Source organism: Heterodontus francisci, chromosome 13 (genome assembly GCF_036365525.1).
Source record: "Heterodontus francisci isolate sHetFra1 chromosome 13, sHetFra1.hap1, whole genome shotgun sequence".
NCBI lineage: Eukaryota > Metazoa > Chordata > Chondrichthyes > Heterodontiformes > Heterodontidae > Heterodontus > Heterodontus francisci.
The window spans coordinates 7,480,368-7,502,671 of record NC_090383.1 but is presented as its reverse complement, the minus strand read 5'-3'; the positions used below and the strand labels follow the sequence as shown (position 1 = coordinate 7,502,671).

Here is a 22,304-nt window from a genome sequence, read left to right as displayed (position 1 = left end):
TGACCCGGTTGCAGAGAAATTTACGGTGACGGTGACCTTGATGGCCGTAGGTAAAGGCCTGCCATGGGGGCGTGAGCCCTTAGGTCATGTGGATCAGAGCACTCAGGTCCAAGACCATCTGCCTGGATAGGCGTAGCCTCCTACGGCACTGACACTGTCATTTATAGGTGGCTGACTGTTTGTCAGTAGACCCGATGTCTAGGATAGCACCTTCTTCCCCTGACAGTCCCCCACCACTGTGCTCCCCTGGCCTCCTGCTGTCCAGGAGGTTGCATCTGCTGCAACTCATCCTGGTTGCTCTGTCCAATGTCAGAGTAGCCGGTTCCCATCTGAACTCCCTCGGCTGGGGTCTGTGTATTCACCAGGCCTTCCTCTGTCAATTCCAGCTGCCCAAGTGATGCCAGGACCCTCACGTCCCTCTCCAGATTCCTGCCACTCACCACTGAAAAAAGCAAGTTTTACAGCTCCAGCAATAACTACTTTGTGGTACTTTTGGAGCAGCTGAGCTTTATTTTGTGCCTCTGCATTATTTTAATCAGCCCTTCCCATGTTCTCCTAAGTGTTCACTACTTGTACACCCCGCTGTGTTCCAGACATGGCGTTCTACATGTTCCCTTCCTTTAAATATTGAAACTGCTGCTGACATGCCTGTTAATGAGCTCCTCAATGAGCTCAACAGTGACTTAAATGGAGGCGTGAGGGGTTGCCATTCTCTCCTCCCAGCATCCCTTTAAAAATGGCTTAACATTCCAGAGGCGGTGGGACCCAGTGCCAACCTCCGAGAACGCGATCTTGAAGTTGTGCTCACACGTGCTCCCTTTCCCAGCGGGATTTAAAAATCTGGCCTCATGACTCTACTACACACAGGGACATTTGAGACATCACTAATCAAACTGGCTCAACCAAAACAGAAGTCCAAAAAGGTTCTGGTAACCAACCAAAACAAACCATACAAGGCAGCACAGGATGCTGGAACAACAGCATGCAGCTATTCAGAATACCAGGAGATATGTCTATACCACAATTCCAAAGATTACAAAATTTTTCATCCCATCTACACCACTTCAGGGAAGAACTAAGTAGTAGCCAGATGCAAATTAATGCTCATTTTCCAGATCCATACATGAAAAATAGTCATTTGGGCAATGTAATGGATGGCTGATAACAAACCTGAAACTGCACAACACCAAAAAAAGTCTTGCGATGATCTAAGTGTGTAATAAAATCCAAGGGTAGAGTCCTATTATTTGGAAAACAGCCTTGGCCTGCCCGCATGATGTCAAACAAACTTCTATCCTTCCACTGCTGCTGGGCCTGGCAAGAAAATTTAAGTACCTCAGGTTTGTTAAAACATTTAAAACAGCATCAAAACACAGCACCTGCCAGGGTAATACCTTCCTTTTGCCAAACCCTGGTGCAGTATTCTAAGATTATCTGAATTTGCTACCCATGAACCAAGAGAATATCCATCAATCATACGGTTGGGCAGTTCACTTAACTATGCTGACAGGACAAGTTTCATCTGTTCTTGGTAAAATCTTGCAGTCCAAGAACAAAAATGCTGCCCACGCTATAACTACTTTCCCATTCCCCACCCACTGCTTTTCTTTCTACCTACCTGCACCACAACTACTTTACCAGAACAAAAAGGTTGGAATAAAGTAAGCACCAAAAAACAGCTTTTTCCATGCAATGATTACGAATTTCCCTCAACAGGGCAGAAGTAGTGGAGCGGGTACGTAGAGACGGCAAAAATTTAGATAGCCATTTTATAGTGCCACTGAAAATTTGGGTCTGGATTTAGCCTGACAGTCCATAATGGTGACAGTGCAGATGCTTCAAACTTAATTTAGGTCAAGATCACTTTCAGGTAGATTAGATTAAACACGAGGGGCACTGCAGTGTTGTATGAATTGCTTATTTTAAATCTGAAATAACCTGCTGAAAACCATAAAACTAAATTCAATAAAAATATATTTTAATTACTTGGGATGCTTTGGACAGGATTTGAAATTGTAGCTTTGACTGCCATTTTTTTCATATGCCTAAGCAATGACCATCTCCAAGAGAGAGTCGAACCATCTCCCTTTGAGATTCAACAGCATTACCATCACGGAGTCCTCCACCATTAACATCCTGGAAGCTGGGGTAAGGGTTAGGATTAGGGTTACCATTGACCAGAAACTTAACTAGACCAGCCACATAAATACTGTGGCTACAACAGCAGGTCAGAGGCTGGGAATTCTGCAACAAGTAACTCACCTACTGACTCCCCAAAGCCTGTCCACAAGGCACAGGTCAGGAGTGTGATGGAACGTTCTCCACTTGCCTGGATGAGTGCATCTCCAACAACACTCAAGAAGCTCAACACCATCCAAGACAAAGCCTGCTTGAAAGGCACCCATCCACCACTTTCAACCTGCACTCTCACCACCATTGGAGCACAGTGGCAGCAGTGTGTACCATCTGCAAGGCTCCTTCAACAGAACCTTCCAACACCCATGACCTCTAATACCTAGAAGAACAAGGGCAGCAGGCGCATGGGAACACCACCACCTGCAAGGTCCCCTTCCAAGTCATACATCACCTTGACTTGGAACTGTATTGCTGTTCCTTCACTGTCACTGGGTAAAAATCCTGGAACTCCCTCCCCAATAACACCATGGATGTATCCACACCACATGGACTGCAGGGGTTCAAGAAGGCAGTCCACCACCACCTTCTCAAAGGCAATTAGGGATCGTTAATAAATGCTGGACTAGCCAGCGATGCTCACATCCCAAGAAAATTTTTTTTTAAATGCTCATAGAGCAAGTTTAATCAGTTCTTAGCAGTGTCCCTAAAGAGGTGTCTGGTCCCCCTGGGGTACTATCCAATGTCTTTGTTGTTCTTGGGTAGTTTATACTGTACAATCACATGGTTCACCCAAAATTTTCTTAAACATAAATTACTCGTGAAATTTCCTGCTTTTCGAAACAACTTATCTATTGTATGTGGACTAAGTACATTTAAAATAAGATCTCTAGTGCAATGATTCTCTACGTTTTTTGTTATTTTCATAGCACGGGTTCTCAAACTGATATTTCTGTTTTAATACTTCAAATTGCATCCATTATATATTTTTAGGTTAAGTAAAGCATGAATGAAGCTGTGAAGTAGTTGGTGTTTTTTTAAAAATGTCCTTTAAGAAAATATGAAAAGAAAAACTAGGTTAATAAAAATGAAGTAATGATGAATTGGTGAATGCAAAGAAAATTCTTTCAAAGTGAATAAAGATAAGCAACATCTGTTGTGCAAACACAATTAGATGAAAAAGTCTAGTGTGAGCCCAAATATTTTCAGCATAGATAAATGAAGCAGAATTTAAACTCCATGTTGAAGCAAATATAAGTAAAACAAAGATATACAAAATCTCTGAAAATGCACTTATTCAGGCAGAACAAAACTAAGGATAAACGGAGGTGAACCAATTCCATCATTCAATACGTTTTCGGTTACTGAAGAGAAAGTTTGAATAAATATGTTCCAGCCGTTATAAACTGAACTACAATACTTTTGGGTCAATTGGCGAAAGCTGATATCCTAGGAATAACTGGGGGCGGGGGGTGGGGGGGGGGATGACTTGCATTAGGTCAGAGCTCTGCCGAGAACAAAACAGCCAATAAAAAGGGTGAAAATAAAACCAGAAACAATTTTCTCAAAACATCAACATGTCAGATCGTGGGTTAAACTGGTTTACCCCAATAAGGCAGTGGTTGTTAAACCTAACAAAATGGTAAATACCAACATGCCAGCTTTGCATTTTTTGATCAAACTTGTCAAATTGCAACCCCCCCCCCCCCCACCCCAATCATCCTGAGCATTTGTGGTTACTTGCTGAAAAACATTTGTGGCCACAGACTCAAAGTGGGGGTGGTGAAGAGGGATTAGTCTCGTAAAGGAAGGTCAAAAGCGTAATTTAAAATTGAAGTGAGAAGAGCAGCTGCGTCTGTCAGGCCTTCAACAATACCAGCTGCAGAATTTGCGGGCAATATGGAAACAATGTACACCAGATGTCAAAGAATGGAAGAGAAGCTGCTCAGCAAGCAGCCAACTTACTCTGCCTTTAATGTCCCAGTGTCTCTCTGTTACTGAACCACATTTCACACACAGAATAAAACTGTTAAGTTCTAATATAAATCAAGGTTCTAACTTCTTGAGCACCACTTTGCATACTTGGGAGACTCAACACAATAAGTCTTCATTTGTTACTTTGAAATGTGAAGGAGGTTAGAAATTTCCTTAAATATCTCAAAGAAGCACTGGCGTCAAAAAGAAGTTTGGAGATCTGAACAATTTATGATTTAGTAACAGAAAACCATCTTCAGGGGATGTTCCACACTTCAAAGCTAGTGCAAAAAGTACTTTTCTGTGAAATCCCACATGCATTTTAAGTCAGCCAATGCATGATCTGTATTAATTGGAAAAGACATTTTCCTAGCAGCTGTGAGATCTCTGTTAAACAATATATATTTTGGAGGTTTGTGTGTGGGGGGGGGGGGGGGTGTCTGGTTAAGGTTTAATTAATTTGGGTTAGAGAGAAGACAGCTACTAAAAAGGTTTATAATTTTAAGTTACTAGCTTGGACATAGACTTACCTTAGGCTTTGCCATCTTGAGTCGACATGTACCCAACAACGTAGTGAATGAGTGGTAGATGGTAAATTATATATGTAGGAGAGTGGGGTTGGTAGACAATTTTAAAACATGTTGTAAGTAAAAGGTAGGTTTTGGTTGTTGTTATAGTTATGTTGATGTCAGTAACAAAAGTGATAGCTAGAATTTGACACTAAACTAAAAAGGGGTTAAGTTTCCAACATTGCAGTCGTTAATTCAGTTTTGATGGCATGCTACTATAAAACAATCTGTTCCATGTTTCTCCTAATACAATCCAAATTTCACAATATTTCATAAAAGGGAGACTTTTTTGTTTTTAAACAAAAATCAAATCTAATGAAAAAGGTTAAATTGCATATACCATATATACATGTGGAAAAGTGGAATTTTAGAGACCAATTTTTGAGGCTAAAATTAGAGGGGTCCACTTTTACACAAGTCATATTTTCGAATTTATTAACAAAATAATAGCATCCATGGAGACAGGGCGTAGAGTCGGATGGATGCGCAGATAACTATGGACTAGATTTTACGGTCCTCTGGAAGGCTGGAGAATCTGCATGGAGACGTCCGCTGCAGAACCCAAGGCCATAATGCTACTTCCTGATTCTGTCGGTGGCACTTCTCCGCCCCCCCCCCCCCCAACGCGATGGGATGATCATTTGCATGTTAAATACTACTTAGCATACATTTCAATTTCATTTATTGCTATCTTATCAGGCGTTCGCAATCTTGATTTGGACGTGTGGCACTCACATGCCTTCAGTTTTGCGTCTTTAAAAAGCTGGCGCACCGAGGCGAAGATCTTCGGTGCCTTGAGAGGCTAAGTATCTAGGGGAAGTGAATGGATGGTTGGGAGAATTCTGCAATTGGTTTGTCTGTGAGGGTGAGGGTGAGGGTCGGGGGGGAACATGGCAAGTGTATTGTTTACGCCGGGGGTGGCGAGGGTGGAAAGAGAGAGAACTCTGCAAGTGGATTGTTTATGGGGGGTGGGGGAAATACAGGCATCTGGCATCGTTAGATGAATGCCCGGGGGGGGGGTTGCTGCTTGCAGAGAACAAAGAACTTTTTTTAAATGACACAGAAGTAAAGTTTCGACAGATCAATGAAACCACACTGATGCAAATGCAGCGCTGGCAGCCAGCATTAGGTGACGCCATGAGAGGCATCTCCATCGCCGCCCCCGCCACGTTATTGGGGAGGACAGCTGCTGTCATTATGTTAAATGGCCACCTGCCGCGTAACTATAGCAGCGCGGCTGCTGAAATCACAGGTAGGACCCCGCCCTTTGGCCACAGCATAATAAAATTCAGCCCTATGTATCCATTCTGGCAACTTTCACTGACCAATTCTGCAACTTTACTTTCTAACTGCGCCACTTGCTAGGCTTTCCACATTGACACTTTTATTCTTTGGCGTCTTCATAAACTGTGTGGAAAGCTTCGTCTAATCTCTGACATTCGTCTGATATTTTGAATTCTGTTGCTGCCGCACAATTATTCGCCTTCTCTGTACATGCAACGACTTTTAGTTTAAACTGCGCTGTGTATCTGTTGTTCTTCCTTGGCACCTTACTGAAAAAATGTGGAGGTCCTATCTGAATGTTCGGGTACTTATACTTGTGTGTGATTTGAATGTCCTGTCTGGGCTCTGAAAGTTAAGGTAGACTTTTGCACGAGTATATATGGTAAGTAAAAGTTCCAATAGGAGAAATCTGAACAACACACTGTCCTAATTGGGACATGACGAGACTTTGAATCAGCATTCTGAAGTGCCTCAATAATGCAATCATATTGGAAATGTAGGGCAGAATTTTCCCAGGCCATTGGAGGCAGGTTCGAAGGAAAGCAGGATGGGAAAGTTCCAGAAACTGATGTCAGGATCCTGACGGGACATGACCCCTGCCCTCTTCCAACTTTCCCCAGGGTGGGATTGAAAGACAGCAGGGAGCCCCTTGGATCTGTGGGATAAGCAATTAATTGTTGAGTTTGTTAGGAAGCCAATTATGAGGTGCTTTAGCCCAAAGTCCTGGATTTCCCAGTCATGGAACCTATTTCCCGACCTGCCAGCAACTCTCCAGGATCATCGTGGCAAGTACACAATGGAAAAAAGAGTTTCTTCAGTGAATTGAGAAGCTGGGAAGAATTTGATCAGCTACATTGAACAGCTCCAGTCATGGCCATTGAGAGGCTGCTTGGTGTGCTTTCACCGCTTTACAGGTGATTGCCAACTTTCATTTCAACTGGCTAGCACTTCACCCATCTGCAGCAGCACCACCCTGCACTTCACTCACTGCAGCTCCTTAGATTCCACAGCAAGACCTCCAGGTAAGAGCGAGACCCCCAGGGTTCAGCCTTCCCAGGTCTCCTTTCTATTCCTGTGGGTGCAGCAGCCTGAAAACTCCAAGCACTGGTGAGCTTTTCTGACTCATGCTGTGGTCCCTTTAATTAATTAGAAATTCCTTCCTTTGACAGAATGGACATGTCATCCCCCTTCTCAATTGGTTGGGGTTCCCAATTAGTTTGCTCTGGTAAAGAGCAAATACAGCAACTCAGGCAGCAAGATTCCCCCCGTACTACTTACCTAGGAGGGCTTGGGTATTCAATGACGACTCCAATTCTAGTGAACATCTGCAGCAACGGAGAACTATAACGCCCCCAAGTACAGAGTCTTCACAGGCTAGGAATGGTGAACCTATGAATATGCCACAGAAAAAGTTACTGCACCTTTACCAACAGAAAGCTGCAGATAATTCCAACTTTAAATTTCAACAACCTTACTGCTTCAACACTGCATTTTCTCTCAGGCGGCCATCCAACCTCCTCTTGAAGTCATTCATCTTCTCTGCTTCTACCACCCTTGTGGGCAGCAACTTCCAGGTCATTACAACCGCTGCGTAAAAAAGTGCTTCCTCATATTCCCCTGGCATCTTTTGCCCAAAACTTTCAATCTCTGCCCCCTAGTCCTTGCAGCATTTGTTAATGGGAACAGTTTTTCCTTGTCTAACTTATCTAAGCTCGTCATAATCCTGTACACTTCTAGTAAATCTCCCTTCAGTCTCCTTTGTTCTAAGGAGAACAAATCCAGCTCTTCCAACCTAACCTTGTAACTAGAGTAATGTAAAAAGTTTGCTGATGATAGAAAGCTAGGTGGAAAGGCAAACATTTCCTAACCTTCAAGATCATTAACACACCAAATATTTTGCACAACTACAGGCTGATATCCTATGCACAGGCCAAAGTAGACTCAAGTAAAACCCAATGAAACTTCAGAATGTCAGCTTAAACATCATATTTTTAATGTATAAAGGAAAACAGTTCCTTTCGAAAGACAAGACTCCAGAGAAAGCAGGACAGGGTTAGATATGTAATCTTGCCAACACCACTATATTCACAATTCTCAGCTGTACGTGTTGAGCACCTACACAAGAGGAATAAGGAAAATCAGAGGCACAGTAATCCATGGGCTGCTTTTGTGCACTGAGTCAACTCAGGATTACATTGATGAAGTAGACGGTTGAGGTGGGGGTGGGAGCAGGCATGCAATTGTTTGGCAGCTATTGAAGGAATTTATCTTAAAATTATTTTATGCACCGATCCCTATGGTACACCACTGGTCACAGGCTTCCACTCGCAAAAACAACCCTCGACCATCACCCTCTGCCTCCTGCCACTAAGCCAATTTTGGATCCAATTTGCCAAATTGCACTGGATCCCATGGGCTATTACCTTCTTAACCAATCTCCAATGCGGGACCTTATCAAAAGCCTTACTGAAGTCCATGTAGACTACATCAACTGTTTTACCCTCATCTACACATCTAGTCACCGCCTCGAAAAATTCAATCAAGTTAGTTAGACATGATCTCCCCCTGACAAAGCCATGCTGACTATCCTTGATTAATCCCTGCCTCTCCAAGTGGAGATTCATCCTGTCCCTCAGAATTTTCTCCAATAGTTTCCCAACCACTGATGTTAGACTCACTGGCCTGTAATTACCTGGTTTATCCCTGCTACCCTTCTTGAATAATGGTACCACATTCGCTGTCCTCCAATCCTCTGGTACCTCTCCTGTGGCCAGAGGATTTGAAAATGTGTGTCAGAGCCCCTGCTATCTCCTCCCTTGCCTCACATAGCAGCCTGGGATATATCTCATCTGGACCTGGGGATTTATCCACTTTTAAGCCTGCTAAAACAGCTAATACTTCCTCCCTTTCAATGTTAATATGTTCAAGTATATCACAATCCCCTTCCCTGATGTCTACATCTACATCGTCCTTCTCCATAGTGAACACAGATGAAAATTAATCATTTAAAACCTCACCTATGTCCTCCGGCTCCACACACAAATTGCCACTTAGGTCCCTAATGGGTCCTACTCTTTCCCTGGTTATTCTCTTGCCCTTAATATACTTATAAAATGCCTTAGGATTTTCCTTTATCTTGCCTGCCAGTGTTTTTTCATGTCCCCTCTTCACTCTCCTAATTGCTTTTTTTAAGTACCCCCCTGCACTTTCTATACTCCTTTAGTGCCTTCGCTGTTTTCAGCAATCTGAATCTGCCATAAGCTTCCTTTTTCCCCCTGATCCAATCCTCTATATCTCTTGACATCTAGTGTTCCCTGGACTTGTTGGTCCTACCCTTCACCTTAACGGATACATGTTGGCTCTGAACTCTCACTATTTCCTCTTTGAATGACTCCCATTGGTCTGAGTGAAACCCAATTCCAAAAAGAAGAATTAAATATATATTATGAAAAACCAAAACTGCTATTTCTTAGAATAGTATTTTCGAAAAATAATGATTAACAACCATCCTTTGCTTTTATTAATTATGTTGATGTGTAAAAACATTTTCGTCATAAACTGAATGGGTGACTACAAGTAATTGGCTGAAAAGGGATTATGGAGATTGACATTGTGAATGAGCGGAATTAATAACAGTTATTAACCTAGGGTGCTTCAGCGCACTTGTCATTTCAAGTCTGTGTTACTGGAAGAGCCGAATTATCAGACATAGTTCCTTTTCCCAGCCAGTTTCCTTTACCTCATCAGCACTGGCCAATTAAATGTGTCCCACCCCCATAACCATTACAAGTACTGATTATAAATTTACTTTTAAACTCAATTTGTTAAAAAGGACCACAGTTGGTGAAATTGTCTCTTGAAACACTATCTCTCATCTTTCTTACTTTTATCCAGCTCTATACCATTTTCTTATTGAGCAACAGCATCACAGCCACTGCTCTATAAACATCTGAGGCTACGTTTGGGTTACTCGCCACAGAATTTCTTAAATAGCTTTAAAATTACATAGTAACCTACTGAAGATACTCAATTCATACTACTGTGGTTATAGATTCAAATCCAAGTTCTAGGTAACATTTCAATCAACCACAATTTTAGTTGTTTCTCAGCCAGGCAGCTGGGTGGGAAAACTTGTGGAGACAGCATGTCTTATGTTATGTGGATCGCCCTTTGAAAACCTGGAGTCCTGTCCAATGAGAAAATAGCACTGGAGCTTGACGGAAAATCAACAGGCTATTCTGCCGACTAAAAAGATGACTGAAAATGCATGTCATAGAATCATATAGCACAGAAGGCCGCCATTTGGTCCATTGTGCCTTGCTGGCTCTTTGATAGAGCTATCCAATCAATCTTACTCTTTCTCTGTAGCCCTGGAACTTTTATCCCTTCAAGTATTTAATGACAATGCAACGGGATGAAAAGTAAGACAGAAAAAAGTGTAAATTTAAAAAAGTTACATTCCGAAACATATTAACTACTGTAAAATACTAGACAAGGTCTTATGGAAATCTAAACAACAATTTGCATTTGTAAAGCTCCTTTAACATAACAAAATGTCTCAAGGGGGCTTCACAGGACCGTTACACAAAATTTCACACCGAGCCACACAAGGAGATAAGATAGATGACCAAAAGTTTGGGCAAGGAGGTAGGTATTAAGCAGCATTTTGGAAAGAGACGAAGAGAAGCGAAGAGGGTTGTTAGGGAGGAAATTTCAGAGCTTAGGACTTTGACAGCTGAAGGCATGGCTTCCAATGGTGACGTGATTAAAAATCGGGGATCTTCAAGAGATCAGAATTGGAAAAGCACAGATATCTCGGAGGGTTGTAGGCTAGAGGGGATTAGAGTTAGGGAGGGGCACAGCCATGCAGAGATTTGAAAACAAGGATAAGAATTTGTAAATTGAGGTGCTGCTTAACTGCGAGCCAATGTAGGTCAAGCGCACAGGGGTGATGAGTGAAAGGGACTTGGTGCAAGTAAGGACACGGACAACAGTTTTGGGTGACCTCAAGTTTAAAAAGGGTAGAAACAAGGGAGGCCGACAAGAGTGCATTACAGTAGTCAAGTCTCGAGGTAGCAAAAGACAATGTATGAGGGATTCAGCAGCAGTGAGCTGAGGCAGAGGCAAAGTTGGGCAATGTTACGGAGGTGGAAATAGCTGGTCTCAGTGATGGGGTGGATTTGTGGCTGGAAGCTCAGCTTGGGGTCAAATATGATGCCAAGGTTGCAAACAGTCTGGTTCAGCTTCAGCCAGTTGCCAGAGAGATGGATGGAGTCAGTGGCTAGGAAACGAAGTTTGGGGCAAGGACTGGAAACAATGGCTTCGGTCTCCCCAATAGTTAGATGAAAGAAATTTCTGCTCATCCTGTAACAGATGTTGAACAAGTAATCTGACAATTTAGAGACAGTGGAGAGGTCAAGAGAGATGATGGTGGTATAGAGCTGAGTGTTGTCAGCATATAAGTGAACATGACATGTTTTTGGATGAGGCTGCCGAGGGGCAGCATGTAGATGAGAAACACGAGGGGGTCAAGATTGATCCTTGGGGGCACCAGGGGTAACAGTCCAGGAATAGGAAGAGAAGCTTTTTAAAAAAAATTTGTTCATGGGATGTGGGCATCGCTGGCTATGCCAGCACTTATTGACCATCCCTAATTGCCCTTGTGAATGTGGTGGTGAGCTACCTTCTTGAACCGCTGCAGTCCTTGGGGTGTAGGTACACCCAAAGTGCTGTTAGGAAGGGATTTCCAGGATTTTGACCCAGCAATAGTGAAAGAACAGTGATATAGTTCCAAATCAGGATAATGTGTAGCTTGGAGGGGAACTTGCAGACGGTGGTGTTCCCATGCATCTGATGCCCTTGTTCTTCTAGGTGGCAGAGGTTGCGGATTTGGAAGGTGCCGAAGGAGCCTTGTTGAGTTGCTGCAGTGCATCTTGTATATAGTACTGCTGCCACTGCGCGTCAGTGGTAGAAAATGTTGAAGGTGGTGGCTGGGGTGCCAATCAAGCAGGCTGCTTTGTCCTGGATGGTGTTGAGCTTCTAGAGTGTTGTTCGGAGCTGTACCCATCCAGGAAAGTGCAGCGTACTCCAACACACGCCTGACTTGTGCCTTGTAGATGGTGGACAGGCATTGGGGATTCAGGAGGGGAGTTACTTGCCGCAGAATTCCCAGCCTCTGACCTGCTTTTGTAGCCACAGCATTTAAGTGGCCGGTCCAGTTCAGTTTTTGGTCAATGGTGACCCCCTAGGATGTTGATAGTGGGGGATTCAGTGATGGTAATGCCATTGAACGTCACCAGTCATTGTTGGTGATTCTCTGGTTATAAAATGGATAGATAAGAATGGAATCAGTCGAGCGCAGTCTCACCCAGCTAAATGACAGTGGAGAAGCATAATGCGGTCAACTGTGCCAAAGGCTGCCGACAGGTCGAAAAGGGATAGTTTACCCTTGTCACAGTCACATAGGATATTTGAGACTTTGGTAAGAGTTGTTTTGGCACTGTGGGAGGGACAAAAATCTGATTGGAAGGATACAAACATGGAATTCTGGGAAAGAGGGGCACACATTTGGGAGGCAACATGTTCAAGGACTTTGGAGTGTAAAGGGAGGTTGGAGATGGAATGATAGTTTACAAGGCTAGAGGGGTCAAGGGTTTTTTTCGAGAGGTGATGATGGCAGATTTGAAGGAGAGAGGGACAGCACCTGAGGAGAGAGAACTGTTCACAGCATCAGTTAGGAAGTTGGGTGGTCAATAATTTAATGGAAATAAGATCCAGGGAGAAGGAAGTGGGCCTCATGGACAAGACGAACTCAGATGGCAGGAGGGGAAACAGGAGAGCACTAGAGAAAGATGCATGTTAAGAGGTTGGGCATGTGGCAGGGTTTGGGCAAGGGGGGGGGGGGGGGGGGGGCGGAGAAACCTTTGTGGATGTTTGGCCCAGTGGGCTAGGGGAAGGGAGGGAGGTTATCCATAACACAGTGAAGAGGAAACCTCACAGTTTTCACTTACTGGTTTAGTCAAAAAGTGAGGCCGAGATTGTAAGGTTAGAGACACCTGAGCAGTGCACATAAATCCATGACCCATTGCTTTAATCGGCCAACACCCAGGAAGACAAAGCTTCAGGAAAAGTACCTCTTCAAAGATGATTTTTTCCAGCTAATTGCATTCCCATATCCTTCAATGGGAGGAAAAATACAAGTACTCTTGCGAGTCGTCTCCACAGCTTATATTAAGCGCTGCAAAACTAAGAGTAAGAGGGGCTATTGAAACAGTACCGGGTGATTGGATAATGAATTGTTTTGGAATACTGTCCTTTCACCTCCAGGACCGAGGAAACTTCAATTTCGAATTTACATGTTGCTATCTCCCTTCACCTACCATTTAGTAATTATGCCACAAATTAAGGCCTGGATTTTCCCAATACTGCAAATAAAATGGCAGAGCAAGATTGTCACCCCTCTACATGATCTCGCTGGCCTTTAACGGAGAGCTCCATTGGTAAAGTTCCAGCTACAAACTTCATAAGCTCTTGATACCGAGGCAGCTCCACACAAGGATAAGAGTTTAATATCATGCATACAAAAGTTTTAGGCATAAAGTAGTGATAAAAACATAGGAGCATTCAGCAAATTGAGCCTGCTCTGCCATTCAATATGATCATGGCTGGTCATCCACTTCAATGCCTTTTTTCTCACACTATCCTCATATCTCCTAAGAGGCAGTAAGAGTAGTAAGGCATAATGAAGGGTTAAGATGTTAGTAAACATATGTATTTCTGGCAATTCAATGTGTTTGCATATTTTTTTCCAGGAAGATTTCCCCCCACCCCCTCATATAGTAACTAATGTGTGTAACTATTCTGTCCCAGAGTGGATATTAGTGTTATCACAGATATGCTGAATGGCTATACGAGAACAAGTGAAGGATCATGAAGGGCTTTACTGTGTTATGCAGATGAACAGCAATGTCTTTGCATGAAAAAAGTTGGAGATGATCTCCTGCATGATGGCATATACTGCTAGTGGTAGAGTTGCTGGGCCCACCCCTCCGGCGTCATGAGCAGGGGTTTGGTCCACAGCACCTTCTTCCTTTTCACTTTCTGCAATGGAAAAGGCCCAAATGTTTGTAATGGTCAAATTATGGAGGATCCAGAAAACTATTACAATTCTGGAAGTCTTGCTGGACTATAGTGCAGGACTCAAATTGATCTGTCCAGGCACCAGAAATACTACCCAGGAGTCAGATGGTCTATTGCAGGGGTCGGTAACCTGTGGCTCCAGAGCCACATGCAGCTCTTTAACATCTCATTAGCGGCTCCCACCTTTTTCCAGTTGGATTCCATTATCATGAAAAATGCCTAAAAATTAAGTCAAGTATGAGCCGTGGTTTTATTGTGGGGATAATAGACTAATCATTATGCTGCACTATGCAGTTTCAAATGATTATTTCAATGAAAAACATCATCATGCTCTAAATAAACCTGTTCGAATGGTATAGCTACACCATAATTATAGATAACATCTTTGGTTCGAGGAACAGATTGTATGATTGCGAACATTAGTGTTTCTAAAATATCGAAGACAATAATGTATTATGAATATGCTATTAGAAGCTATTTATCAGAAGACTTGATAGCCAAAAAAATTGTCTTATTTCTACTCATCTTAAGTTAGTTTGAAAGATGACTTTACTGACAAAAGTAAAAAAAATTCCCTTCATCACAAGTTCTGTTATAAAAACAGATAATAAGCATCCTTGCAGTTTTATATATACATTTCTTATTATGGTTTTTAATTCAAAGTGGAAACGTGCTATTGTTCCATTAAATTAATGTGGTTCACGACTTTTACATTTTCTTTTCAAACATGCATAATTCATGCAATTTGATATATAAAACCTGAACACGCATATACTGGAGATGCGCAGAAAAAATTAAAAAAATGCAAAAAGCTTCAAAAATGAGAGAAAATACAGCTATTGATACATAAAATCAATACATGTATTTTATTATATATGCGAATTATGCACGGTACCAAAAACACTTGGCAATTTGTCAAATATTTGGTTTAGAAATGCTGAATTTTCGTCTTGCGGCTCCCAATAGTTTTTATTTTAGGCAATCTTTTAAAAAAAGGTTCTTCAGGTTAATAAAGGTTGCCGACCCCTGGTCTATTGCATAATGATTCAGATAGTGCCCGAGGTCTCAATGAACACGTTTTCAGCCTGAACTTATATTCAGAAAAGGGCAGCTAATTGGTCATGTTGTTGTGGTTGAACAGTGCAGTTATCCTAGAAGAAATGCACCAAAGCTATTGCCAAGGTAACATGGATAATGAGGTAGCTAGTATCCCTCACTCTCTGGATATTCCAGCAATTAAATCCCCAACCCGTTCCTGACCGATTGGGTTTCAGATGGAGCCTTTATAGTTGCATATGTGACATCAATGTCACCCTGCGCCTACAGAAATCCAACCACTCAAAGTTGATGATTCTTTTTCTGCTTTGCTGGATCCATACGAAACTGAAAAAACCCCAAGGCATGCCTGAACAGAGCAACAATGTTGTGCGTGAAAGCAGCAATTAACTGCTACGGACTGATGCAACTAATGTCACCTTGAAGTAGCCAGATGCATTAAAATTAAAGGTAAATGTCACCCCTCATAGCCAGAGAAAGTGGAAGGAAGCTGCATGTCAAGTTCAACAGCTGGGACATTTTTAACAATGTCAAGTAGCAATGCAGCCATCTCAAATCGTGTCTGAATAGGGAAGGTAATTGCTCTCTTCTGACTTTGTCGATGAACAATATCTTCTCAATTCTCACCAATGTTTTCCTTTTATGCTTATCTTTCAAGTCTATCCCAAATACAAACAATGCAGAGCTTCTAACCTTCACAGAAATTCACATGGAAGAGTAAATGTTGGAAAGTGGTGCCAATGGGATTGAGGAGCTGCCGAAAAGGGAAATACCTGTGTTCCACACTGGATGCGATTTTGTGTCAAAGCCAATGGAAGAGGGAAGAGTAGTGGATATTGCCAAATGGAAAGCAGTTAGGTTAACCTCAAAAGCATTAGCTGTATTTGTTCTGCTATCCATTAGGGGAAGGATTCTTGTCCTGCTAAAATGCTTTTCGTTCTAGTCACTACTTAAGTGTGTTCTTGCGACGATAAATCTTTTGACTCACCTGCCTTGAATCACAAAACCTGTGCATGACTCCACCCTTACCGAAGTACTTAGAATAGTTTGAACAAAGAAGTATTCTTTCCCTCCCCACATGACTTTTAAGTGTTCATGATGTCTTTAAACTTGTTTCAGGATCTAGAGAGCTGCTTAAACAACACAGGTCTGATTTTACACAGCAATGATAACCAGCCCCAAGCAAATTCACAATGGCATTCATCCATCATACCCGTGAAACACAGCTGTCCAGTCAAAAACACAAACTAAGCAGAACAGCACAGCAGACATAAATCTGTGATTAATTTCTGATCATTCCAGACCACCAGTAAAAATAAAATTAATCTCCAAGAAAACATGCATTATATAAGTTAGTTTTCATTTATGTTCCAAAGTTATGTGCTTTGATTTTGATCCTTAAATGGTCTTACATTCAATGCAAGACAAATGGTGCTACAGAAGTCTCCTGGTTTGAGATGGGGATTGATGAGGGTTTGGAAGGGTAGATATAAAAAAAGGAAAGAAACCAATACAGAAGGCTAGGGTAGAAAAGGTGAAAGGTAGATTTAGGAATTCACATATTACAAAAGGAGAACTGCACCTCGAATAATAAGCAACCAATTATCTACTTGAGTGATTTTATCCTAAATAAATTCAAGATTATATTATTTAACCTATTGTTTAAAAAAAGTACAATCCTGTTCGTCATCATACTTAAGCGATATAAACCACTAGTGTGCCTCTACTCCAGCAGTTTGGAAGCCCATATCATATTTAATGAGGTAGATTTGGGAAATATTTAAAGAACTTTGAAAACAAAACACACATTAATATACAATAAACAAGGATTTGGAAAGCAACAGTTTTGTTTTGCAACTGATTTCCAAAATATTTTCCAAACAACCAACTCTTAAATCTACTGAATAATAATATTTACTGGCTATCACCCTCCCCCAGCACAGATTTAGCAATCTCTCTGTCACACAATGCTTTTAAGCTACACAAGTGATAAACATCTGCCATCAGTTTGTCTGTCACCTGCTGCTTAAAGAGCTCCGAATATCTATGCCAGGCATTCCCAATTTGGCCAAGGGCCCACATCTCCCGCGGGGATTCAGATCTAAATTGTAAACAGGATGCTGGCTGCCGATGGCAAGAGCTACAATCAGTTGCTAGCAGGACAAATGTAACTAAACTGCTTTCTCGCCTGCTGGCTACATGCACTGTTCTGCCAAGCTATTCTTTCAGGTCTGCTAACAGCCTGTTCATTTGCTGGATGGCATCCCTTTGCTGGAAGACAGTAAAAAGTGACTGTGCACACTGCACATCTTTGATCTCCCCAGCCAATTATGGAGTGTGACATGTAAAAATGCATCTGCATATTATGAAATATTCTGCTGGCATGTAAGCCTTCAGATCTTGACCATGAAACAAAGGCTGTACACAGACAGGCAGTTATAAAATGTAGGACATTTGAACTATTTCTGTGGGCCAAATTTTATTGGGTTTGGTTTTTCAAAATAGGCAGCGATACTATTGCTGTTCTATCTCCATTATATCAAGCTATATTCTTGTAAACATAACTTAAAACTTTACCACTTAGTACTGTGCCACAATAAATAAATCTGCACAATACAGGCATCCTATACATGTGTGAGATAGAGTTCTAAGCAACTTTTCAGCACCTAAAGGTTATCGTTTAAAGGGTGCCAGTTGCAACTGAACAATTAATCAGCTAAACCAAACAAATAATCACTAAAGCATGCTAGTAAGTTACTATCCTAATTTTGTCCACAAGAGATTTTTAATCTTTCTTAATAAACCCCCAATTCTGGTTGGAGGGCTGGTATACGAGGTGAAAGGTCTGGATTACAGCACATTAAAATATTTCAATTAAAGCCATGCAAAGATATCAAATTATCCAAAATTTGTTCCATTTGGCATCTAAGGATGTCTGATAAAGCAAAATGAACAAAAAAAAAATCACATTCATACAATCGGACATGTTTTTCTAAGCTTAATTTTAAACGGACTACTTTTGGGGCAAAACAGGAGGAAGTAATTTCAATGCAACATACTGCACAATATTGTTCAAATCAATTCTCTTGCACTTATCAGAAGAAATTGTTGCTTATTACTTAGCAATAAGACAAAAGCAGGTGGGCTGTATGCAAGGGACTTTTTTTTTAAGGACTGTCATCAATATTCTACCTGGGCTTGGATGCCAATCTTAGCTACCTGAAGTGATTAAAATAAAACCAGTACTGTCCAAGACCATGTTATCCAATAAATTGGAGAGCAATCATGAGCAAAATCTCTTGCTGCTATTCCCCCCTCATCCACCCACCTATTCGCACCAAAGGACACAAACAGAAGTTGTAATCTCCCCATCCAGTATTAAATTTTCATATTAACTCAAGTTGGGAGTACCAAAATCCACAAGGATAGTGATTTTTCAGACCATAATAACCCAGTAAATACATCAGACATTAACACAGATCTCCATCTCACTGAGTAGCAATTGCCACAAAAAGGTATTCAAATATTAAGATTACCGTTCTTAGATGCGATCATCTTCATTCTGTGAAAGTTCTATCTTCGTATACAAAACAGAATATTGGTGTCATTCAACCAAGGAAAAACATTGAGAATGCAACACCCAGAACTAAGCCATGCAAATCAGAGGGTCCCAAATACTATTCTACCACGACTGAGTTTAATGAACTCAGTCAGGTAGCAGTTGGGGGTGCTACAAATGGTCTCAGTGCTCTGGATAAAGGTGAGGGATGGGAGGAGTAAAAAAAAAAACCAAGGAATACTGTTACTGATGGCTATTCAATAAGTTCTGCTGAAAAATACAGGTCTGTGGACATTGAGTGAAACCAGAGGGAGGCTTAAAAGTCATACCCTCTCTGGTCAAATAACCCTGTCAACATTCTTGGCTCATGGAGAATGGTTAATGGGCTGAGTTACAGAAGGCCTGCTGAACAAGCTCATCGATTTTTAAAAAATGATCTCAAACCTTGCCTTCTTAAAATCTCTAGATTTTTCTTTTCTAGAAACATCCTCATTTGCGCAATGCGGTTCAATGGTCTTTCTTGGGAACTTATGCCACAAGTCTATTTCCCATTTGTATAAAATAAAATTTCCACTCGGGTTCTCTGCTTACTCTCAAATTCTTCTTTAAAGCTTCAAATCCTTGGTACTTGACTCGCTTACCATGATGAACAATTTGTTTAGACTAATTTTGGAAGAGGTTGCAAGGTTACCAATTTAAGATCGCATTTTTAAAAAAAAGGATAAAATACTTCAAAATCTATATAAAATGAATCATCCTTCTGCTCACATCTACAACCTATCAGTGGGATTGAGACCAACCCCAAAGCATCTGGCATATTAACCCTTAATTTTAAATTTTAAGCTAACCTCCTGTTTCATATTTATTATCTATACAACACCATATATTTTAAAGCCACTTATCTATCCATCTATTCAGTGATTCCTTAGCTTAACCAATGTGAAACTTGTCAAAGCCCTCTACAAATCCATCACACTGTATTATGCTAACACACTAGGTAAGTTAAATAGAATCGTCCCTCCTAAATTTATGTAGGTTATACACTACCAAAATTTTACCAATTAGATCCCTCAAAATTCATTTCAAATATTTTCTTTGTTATCAGTCTATGATTTTCAGGGAAGTCTCAACCCTTTTCAACGTCATGGAGATAGTTAGCTACTTTCTAATCTTTGGAAGGAAAATCCTACCAGAGTGGGTATTTCCATTTATGGGGAAGTGCAAAAACTTGAGGCCATTGTTATGATCAAGGCAGGAGGAGAGCACTGTCTTTTCTAGCTCCACTTCTCCACAGGTCACAACATATACTTAAGTTGTTACGAAAGTGCTTCCATTCTTTAAAATATTTTATTGTTTTGAGGATTTGTATTAAGACTGAAAGGAATCCATGGATGTGTTTTTTTTAAACCAAGTTCACCGAAGGGACAGTTAAGATGTTGTTTGGAAAAGACCTGTGCTGGAAGTCACGTGATTTGGGCTCAGTAAACAGAACCCTTGGTGACCTGGGGAAAAATGGTTACAGAGAAGCCACATGTCAAGGTTTATGGAGGTCGACTCTCTGTTTGGAGTTTGGATATTGTTTTTCAGTTGGGGTGTGAAATGCTTGAAGACAGTTGGTGTTTTGCTGCCAGCAAAAAATAGAAACCACTCAGCTCACCACCTTCTCTACCTCTGAAGAAATCCTGCAAAGATCCAGTGTGTGAGATCTAAAATCTTGGTGCTGCATAGCTCCTGAGAAGCTGGAAGAAATCCTGCGATTCAAGTGTGTGCTGGCGGAAAACCCTGATGCCACATTTCTCCTGGAAAGCCTACAAGAATAATTCTCGACATCTCCAGGATGGACTGCTTCTGAAACTATCTCAGTGACCCATCTCGTATACCCAGATGCCAGATCAAAAAAGGGGAACTGACTTCGTTCAATGTCTTCTCTCCTTTTTTCCCCCATCAAGAATTAGCAAGTATTTGGCCAAAGTAGTCTTTGTCTTTTTTTTTTGTAACAGACCTCTGCAGAAAGAACTTATGGAGGGAGGGAGGGAGTGTGTAATTGGGGAATTTTAAAAAGGGAACTTTCATAATTCAATCTGTGTGTTAATGCTTTGCTTCCTTACCGGCTAATTCTTGTTTTATAATAAACTTATAACGTTGTTGTTTATTAAAAAAAACCTGGTTGGTGTACTTTATTCTGGGATTTAAAAAAAAAGTGTACGATTGGCTGTAACCAGGTAAACATTTAAATGTATGTTGTGACCTGTGGAGAAGTGGAACTAAAACAAGACTTGACCAGTAACGAAGCAAAACATTAACGCAGATTGAAATATGAAAGTTCCCCTTTTTAAATTCCCGCCCCCCCCCCACCAAAAAAATACAGAAATTCTCTCTTCAGAGGTCAGTTACAAAAAAAAGACAAAAAATACATTGGCTAAATACTTGCTTATTCTTGAAGAAAAAAAAAAGATATGGAAAGATGTCAGTTGTCCCTTTTTGGTCTGGCGTCCCAAATATGCATAGGCAGCTGTCACTGGAATCTTTCTACTGCAGTTCTTTTCAGGCAATGTTGAGGCAGGCATTCCAGGAGAAATGCAGCATCAGGAGTTTCTGGCAGGCTTTTCAGGAGAAACACAGCATCGGTTTCTAAATTTCTTACAGCTGATTCTCAGAAAGTTCTCAAAGAGATGGAAGAGGGTGAGCTGATGGTGGCTGTTCTCTTGGCTGGTTTTCTCCAACTGTCTTCAAAACAGTTCACACCCCAACACACTGTCCAAAGCGAAACCAAAAACATTATCTCAAGAGTCAATCCTCCTGACCCATATAAATCTTGACCGGTCACTTCTCTATAAACATCTTCCCCAGGTCACCAAGATTTCTGTTGTTTATTGCTTAAAGCACATGACTTCCAGCAAGACGGTTTTTAAACAACATCTCAGTGTCCTTTCAATGTACTGTCAACAACAAAGTCCAGCTTCTATGAAATCTTCAGCCTTCCAATGAATTCAGCTTCACAATTTAAACATAGGTCCTCAAAAAGGCACACTTAACAAAAAAATATAGAAGCACTTTTGTAACACCATCAATATAAGATAGTCACCAAGAAATCAAAGAAGGGATTCAGAAGAAACTTCTTTACCAGAGAGTGGCGAGAATGTGGAACTCGCTACCACTGGAAGTAGTTGAGGTGAATATTAACATATTTAAGGGCAAGCTAGAGAGACATATGAGGGAGAAGGGAATAGACGATTATGCTGATCGAGTTAAATGAGGAAGTATGGGAGGAGGCTAGAGCGGAGGATAAATGCCAGCAGAGACTGGTTGGGCCAAATGGCCTGTTTGTGCTTTTATGTAAATCTATGAAGTTTCTCCCAAGTTTAATTTTAAAACTCCTTCACCTTTAAAAATTTGTGTCTGCTTTGCAAACCAGATATTTGCTTCATTTTAAGAGCATCTAACCTCTTTATAATCATTACATTATTTGCATGCTATCCAGCTTTTCTGCCATTCCTGGCAAAAGGATTTCTGACCTGGGAAATGTCCATAGTAAATGATGTATTCTGATACGACTTTGTCCTTCATTTCCAACTTCCAACTTATTAAAT

At 41.2% G+C, this 22,304-nt stretch overlaps 1 protein-coding gene across 6 annotated transcripts in view; it reads right to left on the bottom strand.

Annotated features, from left to right (window-relative positions):
• Positions 1-22,304, bottom strand: part of tasp1 (taspase, threonine aspartase, 1) — a 110,338-nt gene that overhangs the window by 10,834 nt on the left and 77,200 nt on the right. Inside the window, exon 11 of one of the 6 annotated variants that reach the window (XM_068044321.1) lies at positions 7,239-7,349. The exons of 3 other annotated variants lie outside the window; for them this stretch is intronic. In XM_068044321.1, the coding sequence (XP_067900422.1) occupies positions 7,335-7,349 (15 nt within the window). In that variant the 3' untranslated portion in view covers positions 7,239-7,334. Of the gene's footprint in view, positions 1-7,238; positions 7,350-21,233; positions 21,469-22,304 lie in introns of those variants that run through there. 2 more of the 6 variants (XM_068044318.1, XM_068044322.1) reach the window with 2 other exon arrangements.